This window comes from Zerene cesonia, unplaced genomic scaffold, assembly GCF_012273895.1.
Source record: "Zerene cesonia ecotype Mississippi unplaced genomic scaffold, Zerene_cesonia_1.1 Zces_u004, whole genome shotgun sequence".
Classification (NCBI taxonomy): Eukaryota; Metazoa; Arthropoda; class Insecta; order Lepidoptera; family Pieridae; genus Zerene; species Zerene cesonia.
In genome coordinates, this window is record NW_024045134.1 from 1,554,931 (window position 1) to 1,576,757 (window position 21,827).

Here is a 21,827-nt window from a genome sequence, read left to right on the forward strand (position 1 = left end):
TAGGCGTTGCTACGGTTAGGCAAGATACGCAGGTTCGAATCCTGCCTCGTGATCAAAATTTTTTCTATTCTTTCAAAAATTTCTAACATAAAATGTATTATTATTATATATTAAGTACAATTAAACATAACTATCAGTTACCGCCGAAACATAAACTAGGTAGTATTCAAAATTCAAATATGAATAAACACTTATCTCGACCCACAGATAACAGTAAGTTGAAAACGCGGGAAATTTTTTTTAGGTTATATTTGCACAATGACTCACCGAAATTTCTCTATACGACATAAGAGCCTGTCTTCACAATCACTGAATCCCATATTGTTTGATAACTATCCTTTACTAAATATGAACGTTTACTGAGAGAAAAATAAAGTCATTATAATTATTAATGTGCCTGGGAAGTGCAAATATTATGAATAGGGTTGTTGACGTTTTTTTATGAGCCAATGATGAAAATTAAAAACATATCTTTATGCTAATGGGGTTGTTTATATTATCACGTTTATTGAGTATTGGCGGCGCGAAAGCATACATGCAATTGTATTTTTTTACGTTGGAAAATATTTAATTTTAATAGAGTTCAGAATCAAAATGGTGCCAATATCATATCTTTAAAGTTCTTTTTTATATAATTAAAAATCTGTTATAATTATTTTATATATTACTCTATATATGTTTTTTTAATATAAATCCAAATACACATAAAATACTTTTTGTATTTACGAAACGTTAGCCGGGGAGTACGGTTTTATTTTATCTCTGGCCGAGGTGTTCTTTATAACGCTAAAAATCTTTCGAGAAGGTTTTATGTTTACATATTACCTGAGGGTTTAAAAATGTATTTACAAATATTTGACAGCCCTATTACGACGGATGTGTGTAAAACAGCCCTATCGTGGCTGACGATATATTTAGCGGTAACTGATATGAGGCTGCCATTAGCTAATTCTTTAATCATCGTTTTAGATAAAAACAATGTTGAATGTGTAGTTTATTCTGTAAATTTTAATTATTATACTACCTAAATTATTATATACCTGCCAGTTTTAAAGTTATGTGTTTCATAAAAAATACTGAGTACAAAAAATATAATACATATATACATAATATGTGTTACTAAGTTATAATACTAGTCTTGCTTGAGAAAAAAAGTTTTAACTTTTCTTGCGATTTACGCTAAAGTCACGTTGTAATATAAAAATTGTCCATATTTTATGTTGTTTTTATTCCAGATAGTGCGGAGCCGAGACGTGCGGCTTGTATAATATAATTGTAATTCTTGAATTTATTCCTTTCTTCACGGCAAACTGAATTATAGGTTGATATTTCATTTCACTAATGTACGTGTTCGCTTCAATACTTAAACAATTTTTGAGTATTTTCTTGTGTTTGATTTTACGCGAGTATTATATATTTAGAAATTAAAAACTTTTCAACGGATTTTAAACGCGATTTATTCATTATCCGACGTTTCGAGCACTTTACAGCGAGCGTGGTTACGGGGAGACTGTCTCCCCGTGAATCCGTTTCCGTATAAAGGTATCCGTTGAAAAGTATTTGATTTCTAAATTTTTAAGTTTTAATTTTTACGTGCATTTTACAGAATACATAAAAAAAAACATATTACATACGTACGCAGTCTTTGAATTCTCTTAAAACTTTCGAAGCATATAATCTGAACGAAAATTATTTTAATGCTATAAGAGTTAATATACCTAATCCTCAGACGGGTCATGAGTTCACGAGTCATGACCCGCTGAGAAAAAATACTCTATAGTCTATGAATTTCCAAAACATTTCTGATCGCAATCGCAGCATTTTAAATCTCCATGCACGAGTATATCGAATCGTCACGACTGCACGAAAATAAAAGATTTACAAGGATGAGTCAGGTGCATGACGAATTTCTTTATGAGGTGAATATTTTGTCTGTATGTACTTAGTCATGAGATGGAAATAAAAAAATCGTATTGTCATTTCAAGTTCTGTTGAATTTTTGGTGAGATGCTATCAATGTTCTGACGTCGCATGTTTAATACTACAATATTAGATTATTTTCTTTTTTCTTAACTATAATTTATTTTACGAATGTTTATAGTAAATAAATAGATTATTTATTTATTGTAATGTTGTACAATAGTCCTTATTAATAAAAATAGTCTGTTTAATACTGATGAACATTAATTAAACGGGTTGTATTAACCGATTTACCAAAAACTAAGGAAAATCTCAATTCGAGTGTTTTTTGTTAAAGATTTAAGCATACAAAGGGACATAGGGACAGAGAAAGCGACTTGGTTTTATACTATGTAGTGATATATATAGTTATCATTTGGTCACATTTTAAAAACTGAAGTAATAATCCAGTATGTCGGTGTCTGTCGGTTTTTTTTTAATTATTTTGACATTTATTTATTTATTTATGTGTACTAGTGATCCACTATGTATTTATTTACTCTTTTATATACATGATATAGAGCGTCTGACAATCCAGATGTCGAAAGGGTACCACTGAAAATCAGAGCTGAGCAGAGCTGAGCTTGGCACACGCAGCCACACAATTGTTAAGTCTAGCAGTTAATTTTTAGTTTCTTCTTCTTTTTTTGATTTATTGTATGCTGTTGCTTTCTATTACGATCTGTTGTGTTTGAGCTAAAATAAATGTTTTTCTATCTTTCTTTCTTTCTTACATTGTAATTAAGGATGGAATATGAGTATCTCGTGATTAAATTGAGGAAAAATAGTAAGCCATATGCGTTGACTGTTGACACTAACATTTGCGTCTGAAATAAAATGAATGCCACGTAATTGCATTGAGTCATGTTGCATACACATCCTATCCGCTCGGCTGACACTGACCTACTGACACGTTTGTTATTAGCGAACGGCAAGTGTTAGTTTTAATGAAGGTAGTTTAATAAACATTGGATCTTTTCAGTTGAAACGCCTCGGCTATTCGCGATGAATAGATTTCATTTTGCCTTTCAAGAATAAAACCAAGGTAAGCTATCTTTGTGCAGAATTTAATAATGAATAAAAAACTAAAACCAAAAACTTTATACCGTTTTAATATAGTCTAGACGATTACTATCCCCTAATGACCTAACTAATCTATCTTTTGCGCGAAATAACTAAACTAAAAACTAACTAGGACAGTAGGTAGCTATTTCAATATTTGAAATAGTGTGTCACGTCGCGGTATTTGATAATGTCATCTAGGTGACATTCAAATATCAAGACTGTTTTGGCTTGTTGGCGACGATTGCGGCCATGATGCTTTTATGGTAATAATTAATCAATTATATAGGCTAAGTTTTAGGTATTTTTGGGGGCGTGTTATATGTTTATCGTGTCCGTGTGTCTGTCTGTGGCATCGTAGCTCTCGAACGGATGAATAGATTTAATTAAGTTTTTTTTTTCGTGTAACGTGAATTAGCCGGGAGTATTGATTGTCATGTGTAATGAAAATCGCTCAAAAGCCGATGCGTACTAATTTTTATTTTCACAACTCACACAAATAGAATGCTATACATTAAATGACATATTTGTTAAAATCCAAGATGGCCTCCACCACAAAATGGTGGACATTAACAGTTATTTTCATAATCCAAAGGGTCCTTCTAAAATGGAAATCCTTGCAATGGAATGGAATCCTTTCTAAAATGGGGCCAAATAAAAACGTTATCTTATTGAAATCCCACGGAGTTATCGAGTAACAAAACCGTAAAAAAAACACTGTTGATTCGAGTTCCTACCTACGTTTTACGATTAAAAAAAGCGTATAAGATGGATCTAATAAGTATTATATAAAACACGAGACGAAAACTGACGATCAGTCAAAATTTTTAAGTTATATGCGCTCTAAACAACAACTATTAAGGGGCATACACTTATGCAACTGTTATAACGGGCGTATAACTTATAAATCCCTATCGTTTATTAGTAATGATTACGCTATAATGCTACAGAATGCATAAATGTTTAATAGTAAGACCGATAGAATATAATATAAATAAAGGAAACATTGTAACCGCCCAAATTGAAAGATCATCCTTCGTCAGTCTTAATAACGAAAACAATAGACATTCAATGTTGCGTGATACAGGCCGCTGTCCGTTATAAATGCTCGTGAGTCGTGATACGCAAGGCTTCGAAATTGAAGTGTCTGTGACTGACGTTTGAACTGATTTGTAAGCTATTTTTTTTATCAATTTGAATTTACTTTTACTCAGGTACTTATCACTCACGGGAGTAGTCAGGTTTTAGTTTCAAGGGGAGGTTCATGAAAGTAAAACGACTTAGAGTACATAAAGTAATCAGAAGGTATATTTAATAGAATAATTACCACTAACTTAACTGCCTTCAAATTATCAGAACAGATTTAAATGGGTATACACTATGTATGACTGACCTCAGACCTCAGACCTCACCCTTGAGATTGACCCCCTCCTTAATCAAAGCCCACTGAAAATGCATGAACCGTGGGAGTCATTTATCATGCAGTACAAAAAAAGGTAAATAATAAAAAAATTGTAATATAAAGGTCGCTGAATTTTAATATCTTAACATTTCGAGGGCTGGGTACGCCTTCATTTTAAGTACTTGCTAGTAAATGACTTGAAAGAAACCCAAAACTATTACAGTTGTCGTCTGTTCTTTAATACCTAAATACATAGGTTAATAAATAAAAAAGCCGTTTATAATAATTTCAAGTTTCCTTTACCATTGGAGACTTCATTAATTTTCTCATTAATGAGGTTTGGCAAATGGTTTAGCGTGTGGATATATTTAATCACATGATAACTGAAACTATTATAAAAGTTATAAAAGTTTGTGATATAAAATATTCATCCCAAATCACAAATTTATTTTGGCTGTCTGATTTTGTTTGGTCTTAAACTTAATTCTTTTCTTTATAATCAAATTAGTTCAAACGATACATATCTTTGAATCTCACATAAAACTGACGGATACGCGAGTTATTTTTCACTAATGTCTTCCGAGTCCTAAGTTAAGTCGGGGTCTATATTTAGCTGACTATTACTGGAGTCTGGAGTCAATTACCTCGAGCAGGATAAACACTGTCTTAGCTGTAATGATATAATATGAAACTATAGCGTATAATTTACAAGGTGTAACTTGACCAACTTGGAAAAGAATGTGTTTCTGTAGCTCATGTATCATTGTGTATAATAGAATGAAGAAGATGACTGAAGAATAGAAGCTGTTTAGTATCATCAAAATTCGTTTGATACTTTTTGCGTCATAGACTAATAAACAACACTTCACGTTATATTACCTATATATATTAGAAAGAAAGAAAGATACGGCTTAGTCGGGATTAATTATTTTATAAATCGATGCATATTTTGAGCTATCGTTTATTACATACTAGCAGTAAGCCGCGGCAACACTCGCGTAATACCAGGGCAAAAAGTAGCCTATGTGCTAATCCGGACTATAATCAAAGAGTAACAAACATCCATACAACTGTCGCGTTTATAATATTAGTAGGATAGAATAGCATAGCATTAGCATTCTGGGATCACGTCCAAAGGTGAAAGAATTTATGTAAATGTTTCCATGGTTTCTGAACTAAGCTCATCAAACAAACAAACTCCTTATATTAACACACACACACACTACGCGAACACACACACGCACACGCACACGCACACACCAAATTTTATAACCTTAAGCAATGTCAGTTTGTTGTAAATTGGATAACCTTTAGATATATAAAAAAAAATGTTAATTTTTCGTTCTACTTATAACAATATTATTACATTACCACTCCTTGGGGGCCTGAGCCACAATCCATTGTTACAATAATGTAAAGCCTACTAAATAAATATTTATTATTATTATATTATCAATATAAATATTGAGCTCACTGCGTCATACGATATAATGGATGTACCATTTTCCGTGGGAATGAGATCATTTCCCTTAGATACACGTAGCCTTTCATTAATACAAATGATCAAACCCATTGATCGTTTGGTCTTGACATGATAGATGGACAAACAAATAAATTTATCATTATTTTTATGGTCCAACTTTCTCTTATTGACTTCGAGTGATTTATAAGTCTAAAGTACTTATTTTATCTTTATCCTATTTCCCATCCTACTAATATTATAAATGCGAAAGTTTGTATTTTGTTTGTTTGTTGTTTGATGTGTGTGTTTGTTGCTCTTTCACGCAAAAACTACTGAAGCGATTGGAATGAAATTTGGTACGTAGATAGCTGGACAACTGGAATAACATATAGGCAATATAAATATATATGTAAATAACATACTTTTTATCCCGATGTTCCTACGGGATACGGACTTACGCGGGTGAAACCGAGGAGCGTAGCTAGTATTATTATAAAGATAAAATAACTACTTTCAAAATCATTAAGCCACTTTTTAGGTTCCGCTGTAAAATATCTCATTGTGAATATAAGTGAAAGGGCGAAAGTAAAAGGTCATTTCGCGAACTTTATATATTGTTGCCACATATATTTTAGTAGCGGTCCGCCCCGGCTTCGCCCGTGGTACATATATAGCCTATAGCCTTCCTCAATAAATGGGCTATCTAACAATGAAATAATTTTTCAAATCGTTCCAGTAATTCCTGAGATTAGTGTGTTCAAACAAACAAACTCTTCAGCTTTATATCATTAGTATAGCTATTTACTGCAAAACAGATCATTTGAAAATAATAACAAGATTTCTGTCCGCCGCTTTGCCCGCGTAGTTAAAAGAAAAGATAGACAGTCCTGGGAATATCCTCGTATAGTTTCCGTTCCCGTTTGATTCTTAAGATAAAAACTCATCACACAAAACTCAAACACATCCTATTTACTTTCTCCTCTCTCAAACTATTTCAGTACCAAATAACATCCAAAACCGCTCAATAGAAACTGAGATTAGTTGAACTGAATCAACTCTTCAGCTTTATCAATCCTATCCTACTTCCTATCCTACTACTAATATCCTTCCTACTAATCCTACTAATATTATAAATGCGAAAGTTTGTAAGGATGTGGGTGTGTTTGTTGCTCTTTCACGCAAAGACTAATGAAGCGATTGCAATGAAACTTGGTACGTAGATAGCTGGACAACTGGAATAACATATAGGCAACTTTTATACCGATATTCTTACGGGACACGGACTTACGCGGGTGAAATCGCGGGGCACAGCAAGTTTTTCAATCTCTTATAATATAAGAGATTGAAAAACTTGTTATGAAAAATCATATTATGATAAGAGATATGCAGAACAGCGTTTGCCTTGTCACCTAGTTATGTTATATAACGAATTATCTATTAACTTCCAGTAGAGACAGCCGAGCAAATCCGGGAAATGAGACAGTTATTCATTCCAAATTTGTAGACACACCATTAGCATTTGACAATAAAGTATGGCGGAGAATGATAATCAGTTGCTTAATGTTTGAGTATTAACTGCATAATGGAACACGGTTGATGTTAAGTATAGTTAAACTAGCTGCGCCCCGCGGTTTCACCCGCGTAAGTCCGTATCCCGTAGGAATTTAGGGATAAAAAGTTGCCTATATGTTATTCCAGTTGTCCAGCTGTCTAAGTATCAAATTTAAATACACATACATCCTTACAAACTTTCGCATTTACAATATTAGTAGGATAAATGAAAAAATAATGCTTTCTTGTTAGAATGAACTGAAATCACTTCATTGTAAACAAATAAATTTTTATTTCTCTTTATAAAGTGGAGTGATTTATTTCTCTTTATAAAGTGGAGTGAGTTAGGTGACCTTTATGAGGATAATAAGTAAGGTAAATAAAAATTATTAATTTTTGTGTGTGTGCGTGTGTAATCTACACACGCACACACACAACTGTTTGAGGGCAAGTGTGCATGTGTGCATCTTGTGTGTATGTTGTATTTTATAGAACCAAAATTAAACGAAAACGATATTTTAAATTCGAGAAAGTTTAGCACTTGAATAGATAACATTATATTTTTACAAGCATGTTTACATAAATAATGTATTGATGTACCATCACACCACCCAAACTATTAAAGATATTGTGAAAATTAACCTTAAAAGTGAAAGTTATGCAGTGAAAATACTAAAAAACACCTAAATGTGATACGATACAGGTTCACAATATAACGTATTTAATTACATCGAATTATTATTTACAAACGAATAGTTCGGCTGGCTTTGAAAATAGTGTTAACTTCACTAGAAATTTGATCCTACGCTACAGCCGTATCGGGTATCAGCATGACTAACAAAAACTTCGTGAGTGGTGTATTCTTTAAGCATTCGATATTAGATCAAAGAATTTATTTAAAGCGTATATTTTTCCCCGGTTTCGCAAGCGCGGACGTATCTTAACCAGCTCCCGTGGCCCCTTCACTCAAGTGGCTAGAGGGAACACAGTGGGGTTTTGGTCGGTAAGAATCCGACATAACCCACGGCTCCATCCCCGGGGGCCGTGGGTATCTATTCAAGATTTCCCCACTATAAAAAAAAGAAAGGGTAAACGCTTATACGTATTTTCAAAATTTATGTATATTGAATGAATTATAGATTTATTTGGAATGTTGTTGTTGTTGTTGAATATAACACTGTATTTTGTTCTTGTGTAAAATGTTCATTCCATTGTATCGTGATAATGCGTTTATATTGATTGTGCGTTCAAGAATTTAAACTTATAGATTGCTTTTCCATTCACATACAACTCTATATATTTACAGGGAAATACAAACACAAGTGTTTCGGATTTTTTTGTAAGTATACAGATTAAGTACATTATTACAGATAATTATGAATACAAAAAAATTCCAACTGTCGGTACTATTAATTAAATCTGAACTATTCAAAACTTTTTTGACCATTGCGTTATAATTAACTAAAACAATATGTCAAAATTCATTATTTTATTAATTCCCTATTATCTAATGCTCTAAGAATAGTCCCCATAATCATATTACGGAAAGAGGTAGATCGTGCTTTATCTAACACTAGATACATGACCTGTACTAGGTAACTCGGAGCCTTTAGCCAGAACTATATCCTTGTGTAGTGTAACTGTTTCACGTAACTGAACCGATTTGGTTAAAATTTGGTGTACATGTAGGCTTCGAAATGTACTGTGTATGTATAAATATACATGTTTTTCGTGTACTAAACGAACATAAAACTAAGCCAAAGATGGAAGTTATAGTAACATTGTGAAATAACGTATTTACTTAGATGTTGTCCCTCTTTTTTCTTATTTATACCTTTGAATGTTAATTTTTGATGGAACTGGCCTTTACTGGTCTCACTCCCTTGTGTGCAGACATTCGTACAATGTTTTTGTAGAAGGAATATACATTTGCAAATGTCGTCCCACACTTATTATAAGATAATATAAAAGCAGCTGGAACAAGATATGTGAAAGTTGTTTAATTTGACTCTGGACAATTGTGTTTACGGAAACATAATTCAATAACATCTTGTTATTATTCTGTATATTTTCGTATCATTTAAAATAAATGACGACCTAGAATCATTCCTTTTATTTTAATTATTTATTTATTTTAACACTTTTATTACACATTAATTATAGAAAGAAGAAGAAAAAAGAACATATAAACGATAGTTAACGATAATGTATAACGGGGCGGCCTCATCACTTTAGAGTGATTTCTTCCATTGCTTCCCCATAGGTAAAGGTTCAATGATTCCCCTTAGATAAAGGATAAATTTTAGGTGTACAAAGGGAGGCAGAATAACATTGTATATAAAAAATAAAAATAAAATTCCAAAACGATCCAGGTGTGTATCAGGGATCAATTAAAATACATGTAGTTTCAAATAATTATTGATTCCGTTGACCTCCTCCTCTTACGGAAGTGAGAAACAAATTTCGATTCATGATTTGAGGCGATGATGTCAACAGATTATCAGTTCTAAGCACGTCCACTTAGTCACTATTACGTAGTGACTCCAACCTGTAAGGTTCAAGGTAAATACTAATATATTCGGTTATGTTACGGGCCAGAATATTTGGCGTGTTCCATTGCACCTTTCAAAGTTTTTGCTATTGAGAAATTGTCTATGATTTTCGCTAGTTTTATGGGTTACTAGCTGCGCCCCGCGGTTTCACCCGCGTAAGTCCGTATCCCGTAGGAACATCGGGGTAAAAATTTATATGTTATTCCAGTTGTTCAGCTATCTACGTACTAAATGTCATTGCAATCGGTTTAGCGGTTTTGCGTGAAAGATCAACAAACATACACATATCCTTACAAACTTAATGTAAGTATGTTTTATATGGCAGGATCTTTTCAGTTTCTTAGAAGCCGCTATTCCAGCGTAGTTTAACGAATATTGAATCTACAATCGACTTGAATCCCACGAAATTATATATTTTTTCAATCGGTGTCCTAATAAAATAAATAATAGTTTAAAAAAACTAAAAAACACGCTTTAACAAAAATCATATTTTGCAAATTGAAAAATGGAAAAATTTTATCAAATTAGTGTATTGTCATCGGTCCTCAATAAATCTACAAAGTTTGAACGAAATCTGGCCGTTTAAAGTGGGTCAAAATCGCGCCCAAAGAAGTCGGTTACAAACAAACATACAAACATACAGGAGAACTAATAAAAAGCGTGTAATAAAAACGAAAGAGGTTATGAATTCGACTGTATTTGTGCGTGCGTTCTCCACCGATTGTCGTGTTTTTTCTTGTGTTCAATAGGGAATTGTTGCCAATTGACTATAGAATGGTACCTACACCCCCCCTTCCAAAGAAGTCGATAAGTAACACTATACATAATGCCTGGACATCATGTGGAATACCTCTTTATTTATAAATTTTACTACGTTTAAAAATCGATTCAGACTATAACAAACCAAAGAAAAAAAACGCAAGGGTTTCAAATAATTTACAACTGACAAGGGTCGTCCCCTAGTTCCAGTAACCCACAGGACATTATCATTATAACTATCAGCATTGTTTATTATGCACCCATGTTGATAAGGTATGACGTAATATTCGCTATATATAGTAGAACCACCGTTTGATAATATAACCCTACTAGCTGTGCCCAGCGGTTTCACCCGCGTATGTCTGTATCCCGTAGGAATATCGGGATAAAAAGTTGCCTATATGTTATTCCAGTTGTCCAGCTGTCTACGTACCAAATTTCATTGCAATCGGTTCAGTAGTTGTTGCGGGAAAGAGCAACAAACATACACATCAAACAAACGTTCGCATTTATAATATTAGTAGGATAGTAGGAATTAGGAAGTATTAAAAACTGCGACAAAATTAATTGCTATTCTTTTATTACGAGGTTCACTAGTTGGTTAAATTTCGAGCTCTCTCTGATCCATATTATTAATTTGTGACTCTGACGATATTCGTTTTTTGCCATAAACTGGTGGTTCGCCTGATGGTATGTGACCACCACTGTTCATGAAGATTTGCAGAGGTAGTGCCTCTGCAAATGCGCTGCCCGCTTTTAAGGGATAAGGGAAGGATTGTCGACTGGAATTTGGAAAGAAGTAATAGTCTGGTAAGGGTGAACTCAAATGTTTTGTACTGCATGTATAACAATAAATCATTAATTATACAAAATATCGCAATTTTCGTAATAAAATGAAGACTACGTTTAATACGAGCAAGAGAAAATACGAATAGAATAGGACGGATTTTGTATAAAAATAATGGCTTATTGCAAAAATGTTCATTAAATCTAATAAGTATTATATAATCAAAGATAGGATCTTTTGTATGCTCATAGGAAAATACAGTTGACATACATTCGTTGATAAGAACACATTTTAATTCTGGACAACCGTTCTGGGGCTATTCATAGATACACACCGGTAAGTATTAAATATTTGACTAAGTTTTGACGAAATTTTCCAATCAAATTGCAACTTGATATCAAGTCTATTTTCAATCATAATTAATTTTCATTCATGCCGCAGTATGACTCAGTGACCATCTTTGACGTTATATAATGTAAACATTGTTTTATTTGAATAGATCGGAAATGCTAAATATGGATGATTTACGGACAATAACGTCTGAGTTGGTTACAATGTATTTTATAATATGGTTATTGTTAATTAATTAATATAATAAATTATAATACAATCGACCCGAGCCGGGTGCAATTATGAATTTGTACATATAAATCGTCCATCACTCTATCTATATTAACGCACATCAAAATTCGTTGCGCGGTTTTAAAGTTCTTAGCATACATACGAATATATGGCGGGAAGTGACTTTCTTTTATAAGATTGTAGTGTATTTTATAAAGTATTTTACACACTCCTCAAGACAAGAATCATAGTAGACTCTGAATATTGAATTTTCTTTATATTTCCATCTCGCAGTAATAAAACTCAAGCATTGATTTAATTCAACGACATTAATGAAAACAATTATCCTGATTCATGAGGATAATTTCGATTCTTCTAACCACCTAATATTATAAGCATAAGGTAATAAAAACGGATCTAGGTTTATTGACTAGCCAATAGTTCTGGATGAAACTATTAAGTAACTTCACATAGTAAATCTTATGCGGGTCGGCGAGTCTCATATTATCGAACTATTAAACTTTAATATAGATACCAGATAAGCGGCGGTTTATTATAACACTGTGCCCCACGGTTTTACTCACGTAGTATCTGATGTTATATAGCCTAAAGCCTTCCTCAATAAATGGACTATCTAACACTGAAATATTTTTTCAAATCCTACCCGTATGAGAAATTTTTGAAAGAATAGAAAAAATTTTGATCACGAGGCAGGATTTTTTCTATTTTTTCAAAAATTTCTCATTTATAAACTATTTCAATGCTATAAAACTTAAAATTAAATCCTACTCGTAGTTTGCTGTTCAACCAAACAAATAAACAGATTTATAACCCTATCCTACTATCCTACTTAATATTATAAATGCGAAAGTTTGTAAGGATGTGTGTGTGTGTTTGTAGCTCCTTCAACACTACTGAACCGATTGCAATGAAATTTGGTACGTAGACAACTGGAATAAAATATAGACAACTTTTTATCCCGATACTCCTACGGGATACGGACTTACGCGGGTGAAACCGCGGGGCGCAGCTAGTATATGCATATAGGCAAAATAATTAACGATCTTGTCCCTTCGAAACTTTAATTAGAGTACTTTGTATGTAATGCAGTGTGTATTTTTATGGCCAGGGACGTGACGAAGTATGTGGGTCGCCGCGCCCCAACACACCTTGCTTCACCCGTTCTGTTTGTGTGTTTATATATGTATATATAACAGCTATAGCAACAGTCATTCGTGCTATACACATGGTGTACAAGGTGTACCAGAAATTAACGTTATAGGCGATGGGTGTAAAATCCTACTTATTACTTTACTTTATTTACTAATATCCTACTAATATTATAAATGCGAAAGTTTGTAAGGATGTGTGTGTGTTTGTTGCTCTTTTACGCAAAGGGTACTGAACAGATTGCAATGAAATTTGGTACGATGATAGCTGAACAACTGGAATAACATAAAGGTTACTTTTTATCCCGATATTCCTACGGGAAACGGACTTACGCGGGTGAAACCGCGGGGCACAGCTAGAGATTTATGTAGTATGTAGTTTTAATAAATTAAGCTAAAACTCCAGCATGTGGTAGATACTGTATCGATATCGTGGTTTCACATGTCTAGCTTATGTCGGACCATCTGTTATAAAATTTGGCAAGTTACAAAACATGCCATCTAAATTTTCTATAAGACTTGATGCTAATATAAAATTAATGCTAATAAGTACGAATTATTACTCTTTTGTATCAAGTTAACACATTTCAGTATTTATGTGATGGAAATATGAATTTGTTAATATTTATGGCCATTTGCAAACTTATTAAATTTATTTGAACATTTATTTATTCAACAAGACTGTGGTATTAAGGGTATTAACCGATTGCAATGAAATTTGGTACGTAGACAGCTGGACAACTGTAACATATAGGCAGCTTTTTATTCCTATCGGATACGGACTTACGCGGGTAAAACCGCGGGGCGCAGCTAGTCTACCATAATTGATTAATATAGTAGTATAAAAACTAATATTTTTTTAAATTTATTTCAATCAAAATATTTAATACTAGACGTCCCGCCGACGTCGGCCCGGCACCGCCCGGATATCAAGATTCCTGTTTAATCCCAAGGGAGCATTTAAACTGGATAAATAGTATCCTATCACCCAAGTCAACTCATACCCTATCTGTTTAACAAATTTCGTCAAAATCCGTTCACTAGATCTAGCGTGACTGACGGACAAACTTTCACATTTATAATATTAGAATGAAGTGTGATTATCAGAATAATATTTGAATTTTTGAATTTAAACAGCTGATATATAGGCATTTGTATTTTGAGTCCATTCCTTGTCTTATAACAATGCTTATTTTCTATTCTCGTGTGTAAGTCGGTGTTATGTTGTAAGTATAATATGACGATGTCTGTACTTATATATTAAAAGATTAAAAGTTTGTTTGCTTGCATCTCAGGAACTACTGGGCCGATTTGTAAGATATTTGGTACAGAGGCAGTTTGAGACCCGAAGAGAAACGATATAGGATAATTTATATCCAGAAATTTGCACGGGAACCGGAACTATGCGGTCAATTCTCCGGGACCTCGTAAAAAACTTAAATAACTATGTAAATATAGTAATCCATGGGATACTTTAAATATTGCTTATTATTATGAATAATTTGAATTTGATTACGGTAAAGACCATTGACATTCGAGAAACACCTACGCATTACCAGACTGACAAAGAAATATTAATCGTAAAAGTCAATATGACTCATAATATTAGATCACCTTTACAAACAATGTTATAATGTGATTAATCCGTAGTATAATACTTATTGTGTTGCGTTAAATGGAATAAATATTTGGTTAAATTTACATTTTTAATGATTAATGAGTGATTGTAAAATTCATGACAATATCATGCTTTTATTGAAGCGTGATAACAACATTGTTAATGACATTTAGAGGACATAATATAAGCCCGCGTTGATTCCATTTTCAAATGGAATCGAAGGATAAAAAAAGCATCAAAAAGGAGGGAATAAAATTCGCTACGCATTGAGTTTCTGTCATATTTGAAAATGTCATTTAAAAATTCGATAAGCATGTTTCGAAAAATATATTATGGCTTTTTTCATAGGTTAATTTAGGTTGTATAAAATATTTCTTACATACAATAAAGATTTCTTGTGAAACCATAATTACAAGAATAAGTCCTACATCTGCAAAATTAAAACCACAAATTTTGTTGAATTACCACAAACTGTCATTAGCTCAACATAGCGTACCATTTTTAATTTTTAGTTTTATAGCATTTCAATGCTATAAAACTAAAAATTAAATTTAACAAAGGCCGCGTTCCATCGATACAATATTGTAATCATTGAAATAATGTTTCGTATTGGTTGTGATGGTTCTTAATCATCTCAATAGATGGCGCGGGGTGCCCCTTAGGCACATGAAACCGAAAGAGTAGAATAAATTTGATTACTGTGGCAGGATCACGGGTGGCCGAGAGGCTAGGCGTTGCTACGGTTAGGCAAGATACGCAGGTTCGAATCCTGCCTCGTGATCAAATTTTTTCTATTCTTTCAAAATTTCTCATAGCGTACCATTTTAATGCATTTTGGGAATTTCAACTTGTGTTGGTGCGTATCTATTTGTCTACATAAACACAAAGACACGAATATATACACCGAATTAGATTTTATCATATATTTTTCTTTATATATATAATGTTAAAAGTAGAATGGGAAATATCTGCCAGCCAAAAACTAGCAAATAAACTATTTGCCGCATTGCAACGCGGAAACATCGAGAAATCAGTTTTTCCCACTTACATATAATTTGCTGGATTTCCTTATTTGCTAATCCATTTGTACAATACGACAATCATGGGAACCACTATGTGACGTGTAATGCTTTCCCATGAAACGCGGTAAATATTGTCTTGTGAGTGTAGGAATTGTCTCAATTGCTATATTCATTATTTCTTTAATACTAGAGATGTTCATAGAACAAGCTTAAAATTTTGCTTTAATTGTCGATGCATTAGCCGAAATTGCTTTCTTGGAGTATATAAGTAGCTAATTATGTACTAGGTATGAGGAATTTATGATTAGTTGATTTCTATGTATCATTAGTATGTATTGATGTGTAGATTATTTTTAATTCGCGGAAAGAATAAATAATACAGTAATATGCGATAGTTTCAATTTAAAGTAGATAATAAACCGGACGAAACACATTTCCGATGGAAGGAACTGAAAATCTATTTAGGATCTTGACCTCTACGCATTACCGCAATCAATTACGAATGTTTGCGCTTGTGTGTGAAAAAAATTAACATTTGCAAATGTAACGTACGAATACAATACAATACGATACACACAGATAAAGATAGAAAAGAGAAAGAAACATTAATTAAGGCAGCCATATTGCTCATAACCGATCTGTAAAAAAATTCTTATAAAAATAATACTACTAATATTATTTTGACAATATTTTGACTTGAGAATAATGTAAAAGAAAAAAAAATATAATTCACAAATCTTTCTTAGAACACGAGAAAGATTTGAGATAATATCCGATGTCACATTTATTTTGTCTGAAACGCCATTAAATTAAAAACATACAAGCAACAGATTAACAAATCGTTTAGATTGAACTCGATAAGCTCATTCGATCGTCGCTAACACTGTTTAGAATTATTAATTTACAATATACTTTCTACATAAAACGATTTAAATAAATCAGTTACACTGCATGCAATTCAAATTAAATTATATACGAATGAATTATACGTTTCCTTGGCAATAATATTGGTCGTTACAGTTCATTAGTGCTATAAAACTTGTTATCAAGACGAACGTGATGGAATAAAGACTTATTATATCATAATATTATGAGTCAGTGCCACGGTTTGCGGTAATTTAAAAATTTATATCAGGTGTGATAACCCGGCAATGCACAGACCATACATAACCATGCAGGACAAAACAGATGTCAAAACCTTCAAGTGACGTATTAATAATGGTATTTCTACGTAGTATACTATCAGACCGCCCCGGCTACACGTGTGGTACGTTTTACCACAGATAACACTATGCTTTACTTAGACTTAATATATTGGGTACTATGAGAAATTATTTTTTAACAAAAATCTCAACTTATTTCACATTGTCAGAATAGTTTAAGATGGGACCACATGGAGACACCAGTTGTCATATAAAAAAAAGAATCATAAGGATCGATTCACAAAGTAAAAACTTATCAGGTAACAAACACAAATAATACAGTTAAATTGATAAACTCCCTTTTTGAAATTTTGCTATGTCGTGACATCCTATCCTACTAATCCTACTAATATTATAAATGCGAAAGTTTGTAAGGATGTGTATGTGTTTGTTGCTCTTTCACGCAAAAACTACAGAACCGTTTGCAATGAAATTTGGTACGTAGACAGCTGGACAACTGGAATAACATATAGGCAACTTTTTATTCCGATATTCCTACGCGATACGAACTTACGCGGGTGAAACCGCAGGGCGCAGCTAGTATATTATATACCTACGTGTGTACAAAAATCACAGACGCAATTCGATTATAGATGTGAAATTATGATACAATAAATAAATGACGAACATAAACTTAAAAATTTATTGCTAATTTTCGGCTGTAAAACTAATAAGCATTAGAGTAAATGTGGGCAAAGCGATAACCAACGTTGATAACACGAAAATAAATTATAATTAAAATGAAATATTCTTATGCATTATAACAAAATTAATTATCATTTGTACACTCATAAATATGTACTTATGCACACGCAGGTTTTCCACCTAAGCCTTAGGGAGGTGACGTGTTTTTTTTTAAAGATTGCCATATTGCAAAGATAAAATTAACCTAAGTATAATAAACAAACAATGTTTTTGAATAAATTGAAGTGACAGAGAAAGTCTACAATAGCCTTCTTTTTTAATTAATTAAATGAAATTTTTAAGTAAAGTTATACATATTTCTCATTCACCTATTGCTTTATTTTTTCATTATTGTTCAAATCTGAAGTGTTTTGTTTCACTTTGAAATGAAGCTTATTTCTTCACACGCCAAGGCTTTATATTATCATCAGGCACGTCTACGTGTTTATTTCCTCAATCCTTTCCGCATAAACCACAAACATGGCCGTTGAATCATGTTTATTTTCATATAAGTAAATATTTTAATTAGTTACTACGTACGTGAATGCTATAGTTATAATATGGTGGCCATTGTTTGAAATATTTGTTAGTAGGTAATTTCATAATACGCGTTGTCAACAGTATTAATAATTAAAGTATGGACTCATAGACTTTATATTTTTTGTGAGATCAGTGTATAGACTAAATATCCTCCCGCGGATTCACCCTTGTATTCCATCAGTTAATCCCGGGGTTTTGCCTGCTTAGTTTACGTTCCCATTAGGTTTATACAGCACAAACAATCCTATATCTTCTCTCGGGCCATCAACTTTTTTTGAACCTTATTTTCATCCACATCGGATCAGTGGTTCCGGAGGGAAGACGAGACGACATACTTTTACATCTATAATTCTAATGGGGATAGACTATGTTAAATCTAAAACTATTTGCTACCATTTCTTTATTTTTAAGGCTTTTAGTAGGTTAGGGTATTTAATAGGCTTTAATATTCTATTTTTACCCACGGAAATTTATTGACCATTCATCATTTATAGACATTTCATATTTTCCAATAAAATGTAAACATACTAATTTCCTTTTACGTTTAATAATCCAAAATATATTTTAAATTAGCGCAGGACTTCTTATACAGTATTACAGGTAAGAATAAGAAAACAATATAAAACATTTCAATAATTTTAAGAGAACATATAGTATGTCGATATTATATTTAATGTTACATTTTAAAAGTAACTAAAAGTTTAAAAAATCATTTCCAAATGAAAGGGAGAGTCCTCATGTCGACACGTATATTTATTTATATGATCACGCATAACTTTTTACAGAATATCCTGATCTTAAAAATTATTTATATTTTGTATAGAGTAAATTAACGTTGGGCAATGGTCCCATAGAAATAAAAAAAATAATTGTACAAAAGTAGTGGTTTTATTTTTTCGACTGATATTTTTTTGTTGTCAAGAAGTATTTTGCTTATAGAAGTGAAGGCAATAAATATACATAAATTTTTGCTTTCAAAAAAATAGATGCGAACCTTTAAAATCCAACCTTCGATCCCGGCCTTGACTAATTAAACACTTTAAAAACATAATCTAACAGTCAATCGGCAGGTGATACAGCCAAGCTTTCTTTTATTAAACGAATCATAAAAACATTATAACATATCCTCTTATTGATTATAAACACGATATTACAATACCATAAATTAAAAACTTGTTTAATTTTGGTGTCATCGACCCATAAACTCACCTTGTGGCGAAAACTTTTTTAAAATATCACCACATTCGGCAATGCACATGCCGACAATGCATCCCACAAAAACTAGCACTAAACTTGTTAACTTGTTACCGTTTTTAACTATCACTTTATCACATAAAATCGAATTTCCGAACGTTAGTTACGAAATGTTTTTTTCAAGTTCCAATTTCAAACTTTAATCGATTTGACGTTTCGTTTGGCGCCACTCCGTGTAACTGACATGGAAGCGTTGTGAGCGTTCGCTGTTAACTGCCGTCATATGCGAGATCGGTCAACGGACACAAATGTTTTCCAGTTATTGACACAGAGCATCTGTGTTTAAGTTTATTAGAAGGATTTTAACAATACAGGCCTTATATATGGATATTCTTTATTTTATTAAGCTACATATTTAGAACTAGGTATATATACTACACATTTAAATTCAGGTAATTAAAAAAATATCATAGTAGGTAACGTAATAAATAAGTATAGATTCGTTAGTGTTGTTTAGTTAGGCAAAATTAAAAGTTCTGTCTACTATAAATAGCTTTAAATGTGGCCTTATAAGATAGAACAATTTCTTTGTATCGTAATGATCGCGCAAGGTCAAGAATCAAGATGGCTTCTAATTGCTTCCATAGAATGTTAGGCGAGCAAATTAATTATGAATGCATGAGGCTTTTTACATTCCACACAAAATGTGCTATAAAAGTTTCTATATTGTTCCATATCCAGGGTATGAGTATGGGAATCATCACAAAACAAAGATCAATAAAATTAGAAAACATCTTAGTAGATACATGTTCACGGCTTTTGACTTGAATAATTTTATTATTATGTTCTATATAAATTTTAAAACATTTAAAAGTAGAAGATATGGAACACAAGCTACGACAATTTATTTGAGAAGTATATTAAAAATTCATAGTAGAAGGTATTTCCTTATTAAAAATACGATAGGTACCAAACTACATTTTTGTTGTTGGGAAAAGGAAGTTTACACTTTTGTTAATAACAAAATTGTGATTGGTTTTGTCTAACTGAGTAATTTGTGTTTAGATCTTAGTAGGATCAAAGTTCTGTGTCAAAAGTCAGATACCTTTTTGTACGCATGCCATTCACCTATAAAGTGAATATTTATCAAATTTTATTCATATTCCAAATAGTTAAAGAAAAGTTACACTGAGGGTTGCGTTTCTCAGAGGATGCAGTTTTCTATAACTTTTTTATAAGGTCCTTTGTACCGACAAAATTGAAAATAGCGAAGTTACACCAAAATATACTTTTTTTAACAAATTTTCTTCATGAAACAAAATCTTGTTGTACTACTTAAACCTCCTAGTCATCTAATACAATTGCGTCCTCTGAATAACGCATGCTAAGACCTTTATAATATAACATTTCAATGGACTAAAATCATTATAATTTTATTCTGCTATTACTGCCATCGTTCTTTTATTTCACTCCATCTTTTAATTTTAAACATTTATTTTAACTAGTAAATAATACTAAAATGTTGTAATATATAGATCCTCATATTTAAAGTGAATTAAAATTATTAAATCTATTTCTAAGAAATATTCCGTTCAATAATTGTGGCCAACAAATTGCAATAACATTCATTCTTATCTAGCACATATTTTGAATGATAGGTTTATCATAAGCTGATAAAATTACTTTCTCTGGAGTACTTTAGATAGGGCCAAATCAGCATGGGAAGTTACATTTGCGACTTGTTTGATAGGCGATAGAAATGTAGACATTGAGTTTTCTATATGCATATATATATTTTTATGTTATCGTCGGCAATGAAGCTGGTGGGTCGCTTTATAGTGAGCGCTTACAGCGCCCATGAACATTTGCAGAGGCGTAATGTCGTTTACAGGCTTTCCAAACAAAACAAATAGTACTTAAAAAGTTTAGTTTTAGTTTCGATTAGATTATTAAATAACTTACTCTAGGGCATAGACTAGTCCCGAATAATTCAGTAATTATTTCTTATTATTACCCTAAAAAATATTTTTTACACTTTGCCATAAAATCATTGTAGTTTTAATTATTAAATACGTTAACTATATTTTCTGGTTTATATGCAGTAAAATTTTCAAAGCCATATCTCATATATCGTGATTCGTCACGATCGCTATGTCTTTTCAAGTCTCTGACGCACAGTTTCATGACAAATCAAGGATGTGTGACATTTACAGGGTTTTTTAATCTGTTCGAATCGAAGCAAAGCTGTAGCCTATAACTGGTTATGATCCCCAAGTAAATGAAAAATAATGGTAACTTCTTAT

The 21,827-nt window shown here is 32.3% G+C and overlaps 1 protein-coding gene across 2 annotated transcripts in view; it reads right to left on the bottom strand.

Moving 5' to 3' along the window:
- Positions 1-19,809, bottom strand: part of LOC119838651 (unconventional myosin IC) — a 37,253-nt gene extending 17,444 nt beyond the window's left edge. Inside the window, exon 1 of one of the 2 annotated variants that reach the window (XM_038364706.1) lies at positions 19,540-19,809. Coding sequence is in view for 1 of the 2 variants with exons in the window: in XM_038364705.1 (XP_038220633.1) it covers positions 268-320 (53 nt within the window). In the remaining variant the exon portion in view is untranslated. Of the gene's footprint in view, positions 1-267; positions 364-19,539 lie in introns of those variants that run through there. The other variant, XM_038364705.1, reaches the window with a different exon arrangement.
- Between the last annotated feature and the right edge of the window lie 2,018 nt (positions 19,810-21,827).